The 20,515-nt window shown below is 49.1% G+C and overlaps 1 protein-coding gene across 1 annotated transcript; it reads right to left on the reverse strand.

Annotated features, from left to right (window-relative positions):
• Window positions 1-739: 739 nt before the first annotated feature.
• On the reverse strand, window positions 740-14,890 carry PERP (p53 apoptosis effector related to PMP22). The gene is made up of 3 exons (XM_044754417.2): window positions 14,101-14,890; window positions 5,199-5,339; window positions 740-2,187 (listed from the first exon to the last, which is right to left on the reverse strand). The coding sequence occupies exons 1-3, from the start codon at window positions 14,312-14,314 to the stop codon at window positions 1,961-1,963; spliced, it is 582 nt and encodes a 193-aa protein (XP_044610352.1). The 5' UTR covers window positions 14,315-14,890; the 3' UTR covers window positions 740-1,960.
• Window positions 14,891-20,515: the final 5,625 nt, after the last annotated feature.

Raw genomic sequence — 20,515 nt, forward strand, 5'->3', positions numbered from 1 at the left:
CCTGTTTTTTTAAAAAATTTAAAAAAAAATTTTTTTTAATTTTTAAAAAATTTTTAAAAAAATTTTGTTGTAAATAATCACCCAGACTTCTTTCTTCAGAATTTATGATGAAAAACATTCACCGCGTATTTTGAAAAGCACAGAAGAAAAATTCAGTGCCAAGGACCAACTGGCCAACAGAAGCACAAAACAGAAATGCCTCCCTTCTCCCACCACACCACGCACAAGCCTTCTGTGTGTACATCATGGTGGAATAACTTTATATACATTTAGACACCACAGTAGAATTAACCGACCACAACGGCAGGAGAAAGCTATCCAACAGGAAGGCAGCAGGAGAAGAAGGAGGGACTGCCTGCCACCCCACCACCTGCATGAAGAAGGCCCATCTCAACAGGAAGACGAGAGGGGACCTGCCTCCAGCCACACCTCACTATCCCTGGCGTCTGGACCGACCAGAAGTCTTAGTCCGCTCCCCTCGCTGGCAGCACTGGGCAGATATGTTTGCTATCCGCGTCCAGGGCACCGGTCACTGTGGACGAGTTCAGGGAGCAGACTGCAAGGATTCATTAAAGATCATTCAAAAATTGTTACTGGACACCTGAAACGAGCAAGACCCTTACAGCTGAGGAAAAGCAGCTTTTCATTCTATCCGATGTTCTTACTACTCCACTCAAAGTATCTTTCAAAAATTCCCTTCCCCAGATGTGAAAAACAAAACTGCAAAGTAGAAACAAGATTAGAACACCTGGTTTATTGGGAAAAATTCACAATGAAAACTGCAACTGCTTATCCTGCAACTTACAAAACAATAATTTGATATATAAAATGAATTGCTTTTCATTATGTAAGTACAAATGGTAGAAAAATAATAATAATCCATGTGATATATCCTATGTTTGTCATTCAGAGAAACCTCCCATCCCTGAATTCTCCCGCTGCATGTTTTACATCAGATATTTTAAATTGTTTACCAAGGAAAACCAGGTTTTTAACGATAAGTTTTTGCTTACAGAGGCAGCCTATCAGAAGCTGTGTCTGTATGATAGAGCCAGTCAGACCTGAGATGGAAGATTCGAGCCATCCCTCCTCCGGAGGCTGCTGTAAGGTTCGCTGTGACAGGAATGACCCCCCTGAGGTTTCCCGAGCAGACTCACACTTGTCGGTCGGGAGGAGCTACACCCAGGCCATCTTTCAATCCAGTCTACTCTGGCCCTGAACACACAGACACAAAACCGTACACACTTACTGATACAGCGTTTTCCCACACCCCAGCCCTATAAACCACGTTGAAAGAGAAAATTTCATCTTAACGCTTTGCTATGTAAGGAGGCCCTACTCTACTGCACCAGGCTTTGGCCACGAAGAATACTCTCCTAGACGCCATATCAGGTTAACGTGAAGCTTGGCAAAAAAATCCTTTATTCAGGATATTCATTAGAAATTCTCATAAACTATAAGCATTTAGGGAACTATTTTGCTTCTTTAAATAGCCGAAGGCTTGAAAAAATACTTCTTTTTGCATTTCTTTTGGAATATTTTAGAATATTTAGACAATTTTTACCAATGTCTCCCTCTGCTCCTTAGCCCTTAACAGACCCGGTCCGTTCCAGCTGGGAAAAACAGAATCTTGATCAGATCGCTTACATCTTTGAAGTCTTCTCATTTTTGCCTTAGAAAGTGGTAAGTTTCACATTCATAGTCTTTTACAAATGCAGTATGAATGGCACGGATAGATGTAAGGAAATATTGGCATTTTATAGTAATTTGTTGAAAGAGGTAAGTCTTGTTTAACTCTACAAACATATATAAAAGTTGACTATGAAACTGTAACATCACTTAAGAAATATTTTCTCCCAAATTATTTTAGCATTTTGACTAGTTTAAGAGGTTGCAGGTATTCTGGGGAAAACACTCTCCCCGGAGCCCGCCCGGCAGCAGCGACTTCCCCCCGCCCTCCTCAGGCGGACGTGTAGAAGTAGCGTGGCTTGGCGTTGCCCAGGAGGTCATCCTCGTAGTTGGGGAGGCAGCAGAAGAAGAAGGCGCAGCCGATCAGGATGATGGTGGCCGCCCAGCCGAAGCCGTAGGCCCAGTTGTAGACGTAGGTGACGGCAGGGTTGGCGTGAAGGCTGAAGGTCTGGGTGTACTTCACGGGGTAGATGACCAGGGAGATGATCTGGAACACGGCTAAGGGGAAGAGAGAATCCCAGAGCGTGAGCGACTGCGTGGTGCCAGCAGATCAGCTCCCTCCTCCACACGTTTCTGCTTAAAAATAGGTGTTGAGTCCACCTAAACAACTAACGAAAAGGGCTGGGGCCTCTAGCTAACCACGGGCCAAAAAAGGTTATTGGGTACTGTGTGTCAGAGATGCCAGGCACCGAGTGTGTGAAACACAGTCAGAAAAACCACTGGGGCCTCACTCTACAGCACACAGACAGGCATCACACACGAAAGGAAAAGTACAGAGCTGCGGTGCACGGAGAAGGCAGGACAGTAAAGAGTCCACCTTCTCATCTCTCTATGTCCTGTGCAAACACATTGTTAACATTTTCAGTGTCAGCAACAGTAACATCTAAACATACACACGTGTGTGTGCACTCACACACGTTTATAACTCCATGTGGGCCTTCAACAGTACACCGCTGCAACATTCATTCAATAAGTGAAACAGCAAATGGATGATGCGAGTGGTCCATATGGAGACTCACGAGGAAGCCCTGCAGAGGAAGTGGGGATCTGAAGAACAGGCGTGGGGAGACTGAGGGCGGGGGGTTATCCCAGCGCCTGGGGGAGCGTGAGGGAGGACACGGGCAGGAGCGTGTCAAGGAGATGTCTAAACTCTTTGGTAGAAGGGGCCCATCAATACAGTTATCATCGATCCTTGTATTAACACATAAGCCACTTTAGAACAAAAAGAACTTTGTTAAATCTACTTTTGTGGTCTTTTTCAATGAACACACATAATCCTATAAAGCTTTGATGAGTATATGTGTGCTATGCTATGTTATGCGTTTTTTGCTTGATCTTCCACGTGCACCCTGCCATGTCACAGGGGTGAGCTGGGTACGAGCACGGAGAAGGCCGTTACTAGACCTTAACGTTTTAATGCTAAGATGGACGGAAGAGTTTTACTATGATTCTTTTAATTGTGGCAAAATATACACAACATAACATTTACCATTTTAACCACTGTTAAGTGTACAATTCAGTGGCATTAAATACATCCACAGTGTTGTGTGACCATCAGCACTGTCTATGCCTAAATCTTTTCAACATCTCCAACATGAACTCTGTCCCCATTACCCACTCCCCGTGGCCCCTGGTAACCTGGATGTCCTTTCTGTCTCTATGAATTTGCCTCTTCCAGGTACTTACTCCATACAGGTGAAATCATAAAATATCTGTCCTTCTGTGTTCACCTTATTCCTCTTAGCATAATGTTCTCAAGGTCCATCCACATTGTAGCATATATAGAAACTTCATTCCTTTTTATGGCTGAATAATATTCCATTGTATGTATAGACCACATTTTGTTTATCCAGCTAGCTGCTGATGGACACTTGAGGTGTTTCCACCTTTTGCTTATTGTGAATAATGCTGCTTTGAATACAAGTGTACAAATATCTGTTCAAGTCCATTTTAATTTTTTTGAATATATACCTGGAAGTGAAATTGCTGGGTCATATGGCATTTACTAGGATTTTGCAAGGAACGTTAATATCCTAGCATGTTACTTCCAACGGTGATTGAAACAGGCATTCATCTAGTCTTGTAAGGCGAGAGAAATGAAGCTATACCAAAGGTGTTTCTTTGATAACGTCTCATAAATTTGAACTACAAAACACCAAACAGAGGTGGAGGTGGTATGCAACAAGGTTCTTCACAGGTTTTATGATTCTTAGCCATTTCTGGTTTTAAAACATTATTGCAAAAGCCAGCTGTGAAACATGAGGGACACAGAGTAAATCCTTTATTTTTCTTTGCTGAGGAAGATTGGCCCTGAGCTAACATCTGTTACCAGTCTTCCTCTATTTGGTAGGTGAGCCGCCACCACAGCCTGGCCACTGACAGACAAGCAGTGTAGGTCTGTGCCTAGAAACCAAATTTGGGCCATGGAAGCCAGTGGGCAAACTTAACCACTAGGCCACTGGGTCTGGCCCTAAATCCTATTTTCAATCAGGAGAAATTTGTCAATGTCCAGGTGAGGGCTGGGCCCCACTGGCTGGTTCTCTGAGGCACCTCCCTCCTCTCAGCCGGGACTTCTCACCCTCACTTGTCCCACCCCAAGTCTGTGAACTCAACTTTTCCAGGCTCAGGGAACCCACCCCAAAGTGGTCTCCCTCCAGCTCATGCTCAATCTGGTGGACCCTTCCAGTCACGAGGCTTCTGACCTGTTACCAGACCATCCGCCCACTTTGTGTCTGTGCCCAGGTCTGCAGCTGCGTCTCTGCTTCACTCCCAGGAGCCTGGGTCAGCACCTGAGAAATTACCTGTGGCCTTGCCCTCATCAGCACCTTCTCTTCCCTCCTCAGGAAACCCAGCTCTGCGTCTAAAGCTAGGGTCCCACTCCTCCGACATACTCACCTGGCATGCAGTGCCTGCCTAAAATCTCAAATACTTCTTCCCCAGGAGTCCTAGTTCTTGTATTCGATTAATAAGTGTCCACTCCGAGCCCCATCTGCCTGCATAATGGGTTTCCCGGCCCCAGCACTAGCTCTGTGCTTCAAGGAGGCAATTCCACCTCCCAGTGCTCCCGGTCCCCCGTGCCCCTGCAGAACACCCCTGTGACCCACCACATCACAGGGCCACAAAACCCCTTCAACAATGAAGTGGTTCCGGCACGTTCCAGTCCCCTCGGACAGAGCTCACAGGAGGCCCGCCCGGGGCCACCACGGAGACACGGCACCTCCAGGCTGACACAGCCCTGCTCCCTGGGGAGGGTATCACTGGACTTGGCGTCACCGAACAGATACAGCAGCACCAGGGTGACAGCCTTCCCCACTGGGACGGGGAGCAGAGAACGCCCCTGAGGAGACCCCACCGAGGAGAGGGGTCAGGCCTCAGGACACAGCTCTCCTCCGTCACCTCTGCCCTTGAGGACATGATATCTGAGAACAGACAGGTCTTCTGCGTGGACTGGTCACTAACTGCACCGAGGCCACTGGAGGTGCGATGGAGCACGGCCAACAGCGCCTTACCTGCCAGGGCCAGGAGGCCTCCGATGACTCTCAGGAAGACCAGCATCTGGGGTCCGCAGAGGGCAAAGAAGGACAGGACGAAGCAGATGAGCAGGATGATGAAGCCGCATAAGAGCATGGCGGCGGCCGCCCGGCCCCACGCTGCGGGAGAGAAGAAACGGCAGTTCCAAGTCAGACCGGCCGAAGGGACACACCAGACCTGACCACAGATCCTGCTCCTTCTGCTGACCGCATCTGGGCGGAAGGACAGGCTTTCTTTGGACAACACTTAAGCATCTCCATATTTCAAGGGAAGAATCGGCAATTCACAGACCTAGGATGTTAACACACTAATTTGCAATAACACCTTCTCCCTTCAGTTTTGGGGAAAATGTTTCTATCTCTGAAATGAAAGTTAAACTTCATTAAACTATTTCTCATTTAATAAATTTCCCATATAAACAGGTATATTTAAAAGGTTCACTCAAGTTCTGATATTATATAACCCTAATAAACAACATTTTTGTATTGAAAAATCCAAATTACAATCTCCTTAGGAAATGTTTCAAATACCTTCAAAAGGATCTCTGTGTCATATTAATGTTTGGTTCCGTGCAAAAATAATCACTGAACACGTATTCTTATGCCTAAGCAGAGATGCGAAATAAAACAACTAAAGTAGCTGTGATTTTTCTAACAAGTTCACCTCACCGACTTCTAGGTCATTTGACTGGTCAAGCTGAACAAAGACCTGGGAGCACAGACAGAGCGAGGGCTTTGAGGGCAGCGGGGCCTCATTTATACGCTGCCTCTGCCACCAACCAGCCTCTGTCAATCGCGCATCTGTAACCAAGGCTAAAATCGCCTTATTTCGGGATTGTCGTGAGGATGAGAGCTCTCGTGTGAAAAGCCAGGCAGCTATTCATTCTCCAGCCCTCGCGGTTCCCCAAGCTTCTCATGGATCTGCACCTCGAGTTTTCACTTCATTCTGCCTCCACGAGGCTCTGCACCCTCGCGCAAAGATGGCTCTCACTGCCTACCGCACGTTCTCTTCTCCCTGCGTCACAGACAGCCCTGAGCAAAGCCCGCCCCCACGCGCCCGCCACATCCTCTGGGTTTATGAGCGACGCGGGCATAACAGGTTATCCAGGAGAAGACATTTTCATATGTCTCAGAAACACCATGATTTCCCACAAATTACCCCGGGATGGGGCTGGGACGGTACCCGAGTGGGCCTAGTTTTATATTTATAATTTTCCTTACTTTCCTCTAAATCTTCTGGCTCTTCCTGTGAGATCAGTAAGAGATTTTAGGGGCAAGGTAAAGTAGATCATCTCAAAGTCCAGCCCATAGACCACTGAGTCTAAACCATCAGTGTCACTTATTAAAAATCCTGTGCCTCCCTGGAGACATGAACAGACATTTCTCCAAAGAAGATATACTGATGGCCAATAGGCACATGAAAAGATGCTCATCATCGCTGATCATCAGGGAAATGCAAATCAAAACTACACTAAGATATCACCTTACACCCGTTAGAATGACAAAAATATCTAAAACTAATAGTAACAAATGTTGGAGAGGTTGCGGAGAAAAAGGAACCCTCATACACTGCTGGTGGGAATGCAAACTGGTGCAGCCACTATGCAAAACAGTATGGAGATTCCTCAAAAAATTAAAAATAGAACTACCATACGATCCAGCCATCCCACTACTGGGTATTTATCCAAAGAGCCTGAAGACAGCAATCCCAAAAGTCCTGTGCACCCCAATGTTTATTGCGGCACTGTTTACAATAGCCAAGACGTGGAAGCAACCTAAGTGCCCATCAACAGACGAATGGATAAAGAAGATGTGGTACATATATACAATGGAATACTACTCAGCTGCAAAACAGAACAAAATCATTCCATTTGCAATAACATGGATGGACCTTGAGGGAATTATGTTAAGTGAAATAAGCCAGCGAGAGAAGGATAATCTGTGTATGACTCCACTCCTATGAGGAATTTAAAATTATGGACTAAGAACAGTTTAGTGGATACCAGGGGAAAGGTGGGGTGGGGGGTGGGCACAAAGGGTGAAGTGGTGCACCTACAACACGAATGACAAACATTAATGTACAACTGAAATATCACAAGATTGTAACCTATCAACTCAATAAAAAAAATAAAAAAAAATTTTTAAAAAGTAAAAAAAAAAAATCCTGTGCCTCCCTCCAGACCCGCCGAACCAGAGCTCGAGAGGTGGTGCCCGGGAGTCTGCATTCCACTGGTGTTTCTTATACCCACAGCAAACTTCTGGAACTAAGAAAGATGATTAATCTCCTTATAAAACCAGACACAGCACTGCCAAAAGAGAGGACATAACTTTCAGTGTGTGACCCTCTGTCAATTATAACCTCATTTCTATAGATTTTTACCGCTACTGCCAATCACTAAATTCAATTAAATCCAGTCGCTCAACTCAAATAAGCAGACACTGATTTTTCCTTTTGAGTTGAGTTCACAGGCTTGAAACCACGCAGTGAAAGGCCACATCTCTGTGTAAGCAGGCAGAGAAATGCAAACACGAAGAGAAATGGCACAGCAGGTGTGAATTTTCAATAAAAACAGGAAAAACATCCTAACGAGGAACATATTTCAAGGACCAAACTTTGACAATCACAGACTAAGGTTTTAGAGGTATTAGCTAAATAAATTGTGTGTGATGTTGCTGAAGAGTGAGATCAATAATTTTCCCTGTTTACTTGAGGAAGATTAACACCGAGTTAGATTGTTCCATTGCTCCTTCCTCTAACGTCACAGCTGAGGCATAATTTACACTTAGCTTCAGGCGCTTGGAAGGAATTAAAGAAAAGAAATAGTAACCAACCCCCAGTCTGAAGGCTGCAGGAGAGCACAGATACAAGCAGACTTCTCCTGCGCTGTGTTAAATCAATTCAGTTCGTGTCTTGCTTATTTAAAAGGCTGAGTCTAAAGAAAATCAAAATGGGAAATTAAGGGACACTTTGTCTTGAGAAACAGAACGTGTAAAACCTGCTCCTGCAGCACAGAAACACCCACTGAATCATTTCACTATCATTTAAGACAAATCTCGGCGTGGTGTGAAGATCCTGACTGATGAGTACGAGTCCAGCAGTCTGCCCTCCCATGCCAATGACTATTCTGTTGTCAGATGATGAAATGGGCTCCACCAGGTCTGAGCAGGGTCCTCCCAGCCCAATATTCTGCCCAAGGAGGGGACCAACGGGCATGTAGACACGACACGGCAATTCTCCATGAGTTTGTACCCTTAGAGCCTTTGGTCTCAGTGGACCCAGAATGAGCCTAATATCTACAAATTTACCTAACTCTTCTGGGAACTATTTATGTTTTTATATTATACCATGGTCTAAATTATACCATATTTACCAACCCCAAGGGAAAATGTCAATTTTTAAAACTTTATCCTAAAGCTACTTCTTCTGTGACTCCACAGATGGTCCTCAGTTCTTCAAAGGCAGACTGTCCACCTTTATTCTGAAGACAAGTCTGGCCTTCACCATTATTTGACACACTAAATTTTATTGCTTTTCCTGATTGTGTGTGTGTGTGAGAGAGAGAGAGAGGGGAGGATTCTCCTTGTCAATCATCATTCTCTGAACTGAGACCACGAAGCCTGCAGTCCTTCAGGTAAAAAGGTGCTATGTTTCTGGGTAGGAAGGTTTTCTGCTTTTCTTTCCTTAAGGGAAGATCAATTTGGTGCTACATGTATTCTGTTCTGTCCTAAGTTTATTTTCTAAGTACCACTTGGAGAAGTTCACATTATCAAAGAAACCAGCAGTATTAAAAATCCACTTTTAAATTAGATTCATTAAAGATCCATGTAGATAAAGACAGCTTACCAAACTGTGCTCTCGCTTGCAACAATTCAACATTGCAACCTGGGAAATAGTTTTCAGTTTTTTGCATGAGGAAGAATGACATATGAAAACACAATGTTACAAGGCAAGTGCATCTGAGAAAAGACCAGTAAGGTCAACCGACAAGAAAAGAGCCAAAAAAGTAACAATAAACGAGGACCTTGAATGCCAACCTGGAAACCGTAAATCAAACTGAGGCTTGTGAAAAGAAAAATAATAAACTTTTAAGAGAAGGAAAATACTACTAATATTTTTAATATTCTCGGTAATATTTTGGAGACTGTCACTAATTTCCCCCCCAAAGTTAGGATTTCTTTTAATGGATGTGCTGCATTCTTAAGTAATTTTACTCATGGACACCAAACATTGACCAAAACAGTCAGTGGCCCGGCCCCTCACTCAGTGCCCTGTGGACAGCAGCCTGTCACCCAGCCAGAGTGGGTCCCCTTCCAGAACAGAGGATTCCGCTATTAACAACTCGAAGGCCCCACCTAGTGAATCTGATTTTGATTAGATTTCTTCATATTGTTTCTAGAGGGCTCCCGATGTCATACACAAGCAGAACTGAAAACTGGATAAAGCCATAGTTTAAAAAATAAAAAAGATCCTATTTACAAGTAAATATGAGCACAGGTGGATGACATATTCAGAAAGCCTACGGCACGGTCAGTGAGGAGGTCATCGCAGTAACAGAGCCCGGTGCCTCCGAAACAGAAGGGCTCAGGAGTCACCTGGGACCCTGATAAAATGCAGATTCCAGTCGGACAGGTGGGGCCTGAGACGCAGACGACTCTGATGCCGCTGGTCTGCGAGACCCGTGTAGCGAGAATCCAGAGTACAGCCCATAACAGGCCTCCCAAAAATCTACCCAGAAGCAGCGATTTTGCAGGCGCTTCGGCGGGGTCACGCGGGCGAGCACTCCAGGTTGGAGGAGTCCTTTGGGCTCGGCATTGCTCCTGAAACGAGCTGACGACAACTACTTACCACCATGTTCTACAGAACTATGATATCAACCCTTCATGGTCTCTTCTAAAGTCTGAGTGGGAAACCGCCCTACGTGGGAAGATGTGAAACCAGGGGTTGTGGCCTGAATTCAGACAAGATAACTCCAGGGAATTCAGAATCTACCCGTAAACGTTGGAAAGTCTGTCCAGTAGGAGGCTGGACAGTGGAATTCACGGGGACGCACTTTCAGCTCTGTGGGTGGAAGAGACGACCTTTTACACAATCGGCACCGTCGGGAGAACCCAACGAAGTGGCCCAACAAAGAGAAGCAGCTCAGAGGAGCTGGGCGTGCTGATGAGCAGCTCTGGTGAAAGCTGGCAGAGGTAGGGCCCTCCCCTCCCTGATTCTAATGGTCTGGGAGTCTGGCCCCCTTTGCATGGAGAACACAGGTCAGGTCCCGAAAAGGGCTGAGGCGCTAGGTGGTTGCTGCCACGAGCAGCAACCAGGGAGTGGACCGAGCTGGACCACCAGGGCATAGAATTCTAGGTTCTATAAATCAAAATATGCATATTTTTTAATTACGAAAATAAATCGACAGTAGCCAACTTTTTATTTTGCTATGTAAGGACGTGAACACATGCCCCCACAGAGTAATCTATCTACGGATGCCTTTTCATAAAATAAGAACATTTCAATACCTCACCCAGCCCCCAACAAAAAACCCCAAGAGCTTAATCTCAAAATGAAGTCCTTTAAGTTGACTTTAGCGTCGCTTAAACCTGCTAACTTCGTACTTATTTTTCTCATTTCCTGTTCACTTACGATCCACAGGGCTAAGTGACCTAAACATACTTCATGTAATACTCTGATTCTTTGACTTATCAAAGGCCAATTTCACATAAAAAACATTGGCCCCATTCTGTGGATTCAAAGGGTGTCTTTGGTAAGAATGAGGCTCTGAGCTCCCCAGTGGGATCCCAGGCAAGCTCTGGAACGCGGCCACACTGGCTGTCATTCTTGTGCAGAAACTCGTCTCTACCAGCCTCCACCCGGACAGGCTGGAGCCTGCTCAGATCTGAAATCTACGCGGCTGATGCTTAGAATATCCTCCTGATGTACTTTCTTAAAACTGGAAACAAGCTGCTGGCAGTGCAGAAACAGCATGCGTGAACATGCATTCAAATTTAACTTTGCATTTTATTTACATGTGAAATTTGAATGACCATTTCAATGTTTAAATCTAGATTTTCTTTTCCTGTTTTGAGAAGTATACATCACGATTTTTTAAAAATTCAAAAAGTATCTGTTAAGCTGGGTATTTATTTAGTTGTTAGCTATCACGTAAAATAACATATTCCGTGTATAAGTTGGTTCATTTATGAGGAAAAATGATGAGACATAGTAACCTGAAATTCTTTAAAAAAAAACGTTAATAACAGTGCAAAAAATACTATTCTTCTCTTTACATAATTCTAAGGAATTACTGACCTTTACAGAAAACTTCCATATTATTTAGTATTATTGCCAGTATTTGGCACAGTAGGAATAATCTGCATCTTTAATACCAAATAAACATACTGGTGTTACGAATATCAACTAACAAAAGAGAGGGTCAAGAGCTTCGTAATAAAAAGTAAGTTTTCTTAATGGTTACAATGGTAAATCACAATGTTTATATTCTAGACATATCAAGAAGTTTCAAAAAGTGCATGTACACACTCAGTTCTCTCTATTGAGACATCATTTTAATCAGAGCCATCAAATACCCCTTGTTGTGCCTGCACATACGTGGGCTTGTGTGTAAACTGCTTGTGCCTTTCAGATAAAGTACGAGGCCTGTAAACACTGATTTCGGCAAGGCCTTTCTGGGGCTCTGAAGCTCTCTGGAGTCCAGAGATGCCTAGATAATGGCCTACAGTGTAGGAATTCACACTTCCACACTGGGTTGAGCTCGCCAACGGTCCGTGGTGGAGACAGAGCAGAGATGTAGGGACACCCACCTCATCTCTGACACCAGGGGCCTGAGTGGCCTCTCCTGTGGGTTCCCACCTCTTTTCTTCTCCCCAGGGCCACCGGCAACGGACGATCCTGGATTCATGATTCGACCCTAGGTCTTGAGCAAAAGCCACATCTAACACATGATTGGCACTTAATTGTCTTTGCAAAGGTCACAGGAATAACTCAATTGGGATGTTAAGGCCACGGCTGTTTATGAAGAGCGGTCTTGCTGCGTCACAAAGCTAGTGATAGATTTTTCAAGACTCCCTTCCTTGGAAAACGGAACTTTTCAAAAGGCCGATTTCTACATAAAATTGAAACATAAACTATACACAGGATCAGTGTTTTCTTTACAATTAAAAAAATTAATGATTTAGACTTCTATCTAATTAAAAAACTAAAGTGAGAAACACAATGTGCTTGTTCTCTTGCATGTTCAAAGCATGGTGTCAGTCTGAGTTGGAAGAGCCACGCCCTAGGCAGGTGAGCTCATCCTGCAAGTCAAGAAAAATAAAACCTGCATTGTGTGTGTTTCACAAGCGGGCTGCCGTCCCAGCCCAGCCCTGCAGGCCAGATCCCGTCCAGCCGCACGGGCGGCTCTGCCAGCACCTCTCCCGCCCAAGCTAACCGCCCACTTCACAGGCAGGACTGCTGAGCGCTCTTTGGGTCTGTGTTGGTCTTTGGAGTGAGGCATGATGATCAAAGTCTGTTGAAAAACACACCTGTCCGAGCAGACCTAAGTCCCTACAGGAGACTGAGCTCGAATGCATCTTAACTAGAAGGTACGGATATAGTATTTCAAAGAAATCGATTCCCTTTAAAAACTAAAAGACTTGGGATAATACAGACCCTTGCAGGCCAGCTGTTTGTGTTTTAAGAGGAAAAGCACAGACCTTCAGGAAAGCAGGAATTCCGTTCAGTCTTTACATTTTCTTACCCGCTAACGAGGACCATGCCTCCTTTTGGGGAGAGTTCACCGTGGGAACTTCCAAACAATTCCACCCTAGATAAGATAGAGCAGGAGCCCAGACACACCGCCCCAGAAATAAACAGAGTCTGGTTGGAAGCCCAGGGCCACTTGGGGGAGGGGAGGAATCGAGCCGGCGGTGCCAGCAGGGAGCGAGGAGAGGCGGGCGGCCTGCCCAGTTTAGACCGGCTCAGCTCGGTTGGCAAGGCCCCACTCCGTCGTACTGGGCTTTAAGCCCCTGATCAGGTCCGGCTTGGACCCCCTCTCCCGCGCGGCGCACGAGGCGGGAGAAACAGCCCAGCCGCGCGCCTCGCGGGGGCAGCGTGGCCCCCGCAGGACCCGCCCCGCCCCAGTGCCGGCTACCGACCTTCAGGGTCCCCCCGCTGGGAAATACTACTCCACCGCAAAATGCTACACCTGTCAACTCCGCTTCACCTGCTGGTGTAGACGATGTGCTTGCCGTTTAGATTTCAAATCAGATTAAAACAAAGTTTTCCAAACTGCAAGGCGGGCGTAGGCCAAAGGACGCCGGAGACTAAAGGTGACAATGAAGAGCTGCGGCTGGAGGTCCGCGGGACCCCTGGGGTCGGAGCTGCTCGGACCGCCACGGAAAGGGCTTCTCCAGGGGAAGAAGAGCTCCCCCCCGCCCCCCCACCCCGGTTCAGGTTAAAGGAACAGGACGCCGACTTAGGGGAGGCGCGCGTCTTAACACTTGTATTTGAATCCTAAGAACCGAGGAAGAGGCGGCGGAATGGGAAGAAATCCCAGGTCTCCAAGAAAATATACTTTGTGCATTATGTTTTCTCCTAAACCCTTGTCCAGGGCTGAAACCGTCTTTCGCACGTACCCGCCAGACCCTCGGACAGAACAGCGCGGACGCCGCCGCCGTCTTCCTGTGCCGAGCCTGCCTGAGCACCCGGAGCTGCTACCGCTTTCTCGTCCTGCGGTCCGGTGCGGGAGCCCAAGCTCCGGACAGACTTTTTTGAATCACCCATCACCCCGACACTGTTCAGCCCCTCACACCGGCCGGCTTCCAAACGCCGCACGCTCCCAGGCCGGCGCACGCCCGACCGCAGCCCGGTGGCCTTCCCGGAGGCGGCGGCACTCACCGTACTCCATGAGGCTCTCGCAGCCCTGCCCGGGGGACCCAGAGCCGCCGCCCTCCTCCCAGCATCGCCACCACAGCGAGGACGTCTGTATGTGGGTGCTCGACTGCAGCCAGCCGCGGCCGGCCAGCGCGATGATGTCGAAGACGATGGCGCTGAGCAGCAGCAGGGGCAGGATCCACCTGCAGCGCTCGCAGGCCAGGCCGCAGCGCAGCATCTCGGCGCGGGGCTCGGAGGGGAGCGGGACGCGGAGAGGGGCGAGCAGGAGAGGAGCGGGGCGCGGGCGCGGAACCGAGAGGGGCTCCCGGAGGCGAGGAGACGGGCGCGGAGGAGAGTGGGGCGCACGGAGAGGGGCGCGGAGGAGAGTGGGGCGCGAGCGCAGCCGGCGCCACAAATGGGGAGGCGGCGGGGAGGCGGCGCCCGGAGGCCCCACCTCAAGTCGGTGACTCAGCGGCCGGGCGGGGCCAGGCGGGCCGGGCTCCGGTCGCTCGGGGCGGGGCGGGACTACCCCGCCCAGAGCGGACGACGGGGTGGGGCCCGGCCGGGGGCTGGGGGGCCTGGGGAGCCAGGGGATCTGGGGGCCGAGGGGGAGTCAGGGGTGGCGGGCGGGGAAATAGGGGGTCGGAGGGCTGAGTGGGCCATGGGGGGCCAGAGGGGTCGGGGAGACACGGGGAGGGGAGGAGACAGGACGGCGCGGTGGGGAGCCAAGTGCCCAGGGCTCTGGCCGCAGCCTCGCGCCCCCGCAGCCCCCTTTCCCTCCCCTTTGACCCTCGCACTCCGAAAGCTTTTCTTCTCGGCGCGTCCACGCGCGCAGAGTTTAATCCGCGCGCGCCCCTGGCGTCGGACAAGGGTCTGATTGGCGACAACGCCATGTTGAGGTCTCGAGCAGCTTGAGGTGGGCGTTCCAATTGGAGCCCGGCGGACGCCGCCCCGGGACTGACCGCGCCAAACCCGGGAGCCGGCAGGCGTCGGGGGTGGAGGGGCCCGCTGCACCTCTGCCCGCGGCCCCGCCCTGTGCCCGCCCTCGGCCGCGGGGGCGAGGTGGGTTCCTATCTGCGCCCCAGTGTCCGGCGTGTGTCGGGACGTGGGGAGCGCGGTCGACACTGTGGGCGTGGACACCGCGCGCTGGACAAAGGCTCACTTCCTCCGCTTCCGGATGAGTCCATCCCCACCACAAATCTCCACTCTGCGTAGACCCGACTCGATCCACTCTTTTCGTGGACTCTTTTGAGGTTTCTCCAAATAAGAGCCGTGTGCCAGCATGCACCCGCGCCCAGAACCCCGCCTGCAGGCCCGGCCCCGCTTCCGGTGCCCGGGTGACCGCGCAGGTGGGCGGTGACTGCGCAGGTGCTGGCGGGGGGCGCCAGGGAGGAATCAGCTCTCGGGTCCACACCTCCGGAGCCTCCGGCAGATCCCACGAGGGTCACACCTTTCCTTACACCTCCAAAGGTTTCTTCTGGATCTCTTACTTCTTCCACTAATTTAGCATGAAAGAAACGGGAAGCACGCAGCGGCACGCACAGGCCAGCCTTCTCTATTTCGCGCTCTCGAGGGAAACAGGAAAGGACTCTGCCTTGTGTCTCCGGCAAGTTTTGAGGACGAATAAGATAAAAGTACTGAGAAAGTTAGTGTCTGGAACCACGTGAACTCATTCTACATGAACCACGTTCGGGTATTTTCGTCAGAGGCAAACACCTTCACGTTGCAAGAATACACAGGGGTGCCCGCCGAGTTCACCGCCTGCGGCACAGACTGTGAAGAAAATGCGCCCTCAGCTGTTCAAAGCAATGAAAATACGTGTTTAATTAGCTGAGATAACATATTTGTGAGAGAAAAAAAACCCACATTCTTACAGACCAAATAGAGTGCTGATCATAAGTGTTTTCAGACAAAATGAGCGCTTCACGGGTGTTCTCATATCTCTGCATAATTTTGGACTAGATATAATTTCTCGTTCCAGTGGGTTTGAGGAAAAGGGCTCATTGATGCTGAGGTGAAGGCAGAGAAAGGGCTCCGAATTTCTGGAAGAGAATCCAGCGCCCTGGTTGGGGTCCAGCGATGCCCACCCACGCAGGAGCCGCAGGCTGTGGAACCAGACGCCCGGTGCAGATGCTTCCTCCCGCCGGCTGTGCGACACTGGGCCGCCCAACTTCGTGCCTCAGTTTCCTCACCCCATGGTGTTGTAATGACTATTAACAGAGCTGGGATGCTGCCTGCAGAGCGAGCCACAACGTGGGGGTTGAGGACGACGACCACGACGATTTTCACGCAGGTTTTCCACTTTAATAAGATTGGAAAGGGGCCCTTTCACGTTTGCAAGGGGCTAGTTCCATAGATGGGTATCAGCGTAAATCGTTATCTTGGACACGCGCCGCTCGTCCAGCCTGGTCCTGAAATGAGGGTTATGGGGAGCAGACAGTTCCCCCTGCTGGGAAACGGAGGGATTGCAGGGCCCTTGGCAATGTGGATTGTACCTGAAAAGTTATGTTTATGAATTTGGGGGGGTTATGGTTATAAAAGCAATGAATATTACAAACAAAAATATATACATATATAATTTAATGATGAAAATTTGTAGTTACTTTGCTCTCCCATCTAGAGAAGGTCTAGTCACAACTGTGGTACCAGCTACCTGACATTTGCGGGGAGTTCAGCTCGAGCTGTCAGTGTGTCACGTCCACCTGATGAGGTGTGTGCCGCTGTCACCTCACTTGAACAAGAGAGGGAGCCTGCACATCACGGAGACCCTGGGGATGTGGGAGGGTTAGTGGGGCCCTGAAATAAGCTGTAGGCTTATGTCAGGCGGTTCTGGAGAGGGCTCGAGGAAGTGGTGCTGGCGCTGAGTCACGTTGCATCAGGAAAGGCCACATCATGTCTTGTGGTTGTGGTGTTTGTCTTCTCTGGGCTCAGCTACAGCTGTTCAGTGGTCTTGGTTTTGTCTCGCTCTGCCATGATTACAGGTGGCTTGTCTGATGTGGATATTTGGTGGAACCCATTGTCTCAGCATCAGATCATCATGGCCTGGCGCCTGGTTGCCAGGCCAACCACCAGCTGTCGGGGATTTTTTCCTTCTCTTAGGTTCTCCTTGAATCTCTCCGTCCATCCCCCACTTTATCCTTCTGGGGCTGGTCTTCCTCTGCCCTCTCACCCAGTATTGGAGTCCCCAGGGTTCTTTCCATAAACGATTCTTCTATCCATTCTATACCTTTTCTTTCTGTTATGTCATCCTCTTTCATGATTTCAATCCATGCTATATTCTTGTGACTTGCTAATATGTACCTTTAGCCCATACTTTTCTATGCTTCAGAATGTTCTAGTCAACTTCCAGCACTTGGCACCACCTGGCTTCTCCCCCAAACACTTTGACCGCAGCCACTGCAGAATTCAAACTGCCTTCTTTTCTCCTGAACCATTGTCTTCTTTCTGCAGCCTCAGTTGCACCTCCATCATCTCTGTCACCGAAATTAAAACTCCTCCGAGGTCGCCCTTAACACTTTCATGTCCAGTCTAAGCCCCGTAGCTGGAAGTTGTGCCCCCTGCTTTACCTCCCGCCTGTTCCTTCAGCACAGACTCTACCTCGCCCTGCCGCCCCGCCTGGCGCCTGGCGCCGCTGCCACAGCTGCCTCCTGACCGCCCTCCCATCTCCAGTTGTAGACGCTCCCTCCTGCAGAGATGCTGAAATGGTCCAGCCGCATGGGACCTGACCCTGGCAGTCTCCCTCACGCCCCCTCGCTGACCCTCCCCACCTCTGTGATCAAGCGGAGACCCCTAAAGCGACACACAGGTCCCCCCATGTGCTGCCCATCAGCTTCTCCAGTCCCATCCGCCACCTCCACCCGCCTCACACCGCTCAGCTGTCTCTTCTCTCTCACACAGCCCCTTTCCTAACGCAGGAGTGAGGTGACCATTTGGTGACCATGTGGACGAATGAACGGCTGTCACAGCCACCTGTAGACCCGGCCTGTCTGCGCCTCAGTGTGCTCGTCTACTGTTGAAGTGGCTGGAAAATGGACTGTAAGAAAACTTATAGCTCTGAAATGCTCTGAAAAAATAAAGGAAAACATTCTCAGAATCAAAATTGAAAAAATACGTACTTATTCAGAACAGCAGGTGGCTGTAGAACGTCGCTTTTCAGCGTAGCATTTGAAGACAAAATGGACCAAATCCCCGGGGACACAGCAGTCACAGAGTGTGATTTCCTAACGCTTCCGTGCTTAGTTGACAACACTGCGTCCGCCCTCTGGGTGCTCGGGGTTTGGGGAGGATCCTGCCACGGAGCGATGGATGCTGACCCCGGGGCAGCGTGCCCAGGTGGCGGGGGCAGAGAGGAGGGCGGCCCTCGCCCTGGAACAGTCAGCACGATTACTCAGAGTGGGAGACAGGCTGTGTACAGCCCATCTGTGACCCAGCTCTAACCAAACCCCAGCTCTAACGCCTCCTGGGACCACGGTGGCAACATCCCAGCAGGGACTCGGTGACAGCCTTTCCGTGGAGGGAGCAACGGACACTTGTTTAAAGTTGCTCTTCCGAGGACTCCGCCAAGTCACATCACAAATAATGTCTCCACATTCTGACAACCGACTGAGGGTTAGAGGCTGCTGTGCCCATCTTACAGAAGAAGAAACCTGAGACTGAGTGGTTAGGAGGAAAGTTAGAAGGAAGGGTTCCAAACTCCCGTCTGCTTGCTGCAGTGTCCATGCTCGGTTCACTCCGCCAGCCTGCTGCCGTGACCCCTGAGTGGAGCACGGCATTGGAACACACAAGCGCACGGAGTTGAGGAGGGCCCATGTAGACCTGTGCTACGCCTAGAGAATGGCCACATCTCAGCGTCAGTTCCAAGTCACCCTTCACCCTTGGTGATGGTAGAATGAAGTACTGAGCTCGAATAACGTCATCTGGACCTGAAAGTTTAATAAGAAGCAACACAGGCTGCATTCACTGAGCGCTTCACGGTGTGTGGCACTATTGTTGGGACACGGTGTGTATCACTGTCTTTATTCTCAGCGCAACCCTCTGGGGTTGGTGCAGTTATTACATCCACTTGCAGATGGGGCCCTGAGACACAGAGAGTGTAAACCACTTGTCCACGGTCACACAGCGGGTTGCTGTCAGAGCCAGAACAAAGCCTAGACCCAGCTTCTTGGTCTGAGGCCTCGGCGCCCGACCACTGTGCAAATGACGACAATGATAGCGATCACCCTCACACAGCCCTTCTCCAAGCCAGGCGTGTCTGAGCACGCAGGAGTTCTTCCTGCCCTCACGGCACCACGAGCAATGTGCAGCCATGGCTTCTGCACTTCAGATGAGGAAACTGAGGCACAGAGAAGCTGAGTGCCTGTTCCCAGATGACACAGGTGGTGAGCGGCAGAGCTCCCCTGCCCTGCACAGGTCTCCCCGTCGTCCACAAACTGACCTCAGACACCTCCCGGGAAGGTCTGCACCTCTGCGCATTCCCACAGCATCCTCGTCACCTGCCAGGCCCCGTCTCTCTTGATTTCAGGAAATGTAACTGCCAAACAATGAATTGGATTGCCATACAGATGGAGATGAGAAGAGAATGTGCTTAAATATATGATGTTCTGCACCGTTTAGCACCTCTGTTGAGGAGGAACAGTCGTCCCCACGCTCGGGGAGCCTGCACGGGGTGGCGTCCCTGTTGTGTGGGGGCTCCCTCATGGCTGCTCCATCAGAGAACAGGACAGCTGCTGGCCCTGAGTCTCACAGGATGTCAGTGCAGCATGACGACGTCTTCAAGTCCGCCTGACAAGCTTTCAGGTCCATTCTTCTGGAGATGCACCCAGCAGAAGGGGACAGTTCTTATCCACGAGTGTCTTGTTGTCACCATTTCCACTCCTCAGACTCAAATGAAGATTCCTCTTCTCTAAGTGAAGCAAAATCCCCAAGTGTTTTTCTCCTTCTAGTGTCCTGTACGTACACGCATGCACACATCATATGAAATAAAAATGCTTTGCTTTAGTAAAACGGTGATAAATTTCTGGTTTGGGACGTTTAATCAATTTATGAATGCATCATTTATTAAATTTATAGAAATATTTATCTCATATGATCTTGGCATATAGTTAGAGAATACTAGTGGGCTTAAGAAAAATAAAAATCATTGAAATCTCAAATGTAAAACAAATTAATTATGGATTTTTTTGGTGTTTACAAACCACCATATGAGTTATAAAATACTTTATAATCAATGCAGTAATTTGTGGTTTAATTATGGTTGTTTTATCTCAGGAGGACCACTTTTTTACTTTTCAAATAATTTAAAGCAGCGTTTCTTTTAAAACAGCTGTTGAGTTGATCCAGCAGCCGTCTGTTGGCTTTGTGGCTGCCAGGAAGGAATACAGCCCCACCTCCATCTCCTTTGCACTGACAATTTAAAGCGGGGGACAGCTCGCAGGGGACA

The sequence above is a fragment of the Equus asinus genome, chromosome 24 (genome assembly GCF_041296235.1).
Source record: "Equus asinus isolate D_3611 breed Donkey chromosome 24, EquAss-T2T_v2, whole genome shotgun sequence".
Lineage (NCBI taxonomy): Eukaryota > Metazoa > Chordata > Mammalia > Perissodactyla > Equidae > Equus > Equus asinus.

What these genes read in the sequence shown, in the direction of transcription:
- PERP (XM_044754417.2), bottom strand. Translation starts at nt 14,314, where the DNA reads ATGCTGCGCTGCGGCCTGGCCTGCGAGCGCTGCAGGTGGATCCTGCCC. An exon ending in CGAGAGCCTCATGGAGTACG is followed by an intron (nt 5,340 to 14,100) that starts GTGAGTGCCGCC and finishes TCTCTCCCGCAG; the next exon opens with CGTGGGGCCGGGCGGCCGCC. An exon ending in AGGCCTCCTGGCCCTGGCAG is followed by an intron (nt 2,188 to 5,198) that starts GTAAGGCGCTGT and finishes TCTTCCCCTTAG; the next exon opens with CCGTGTTCCAGATCATCTCC.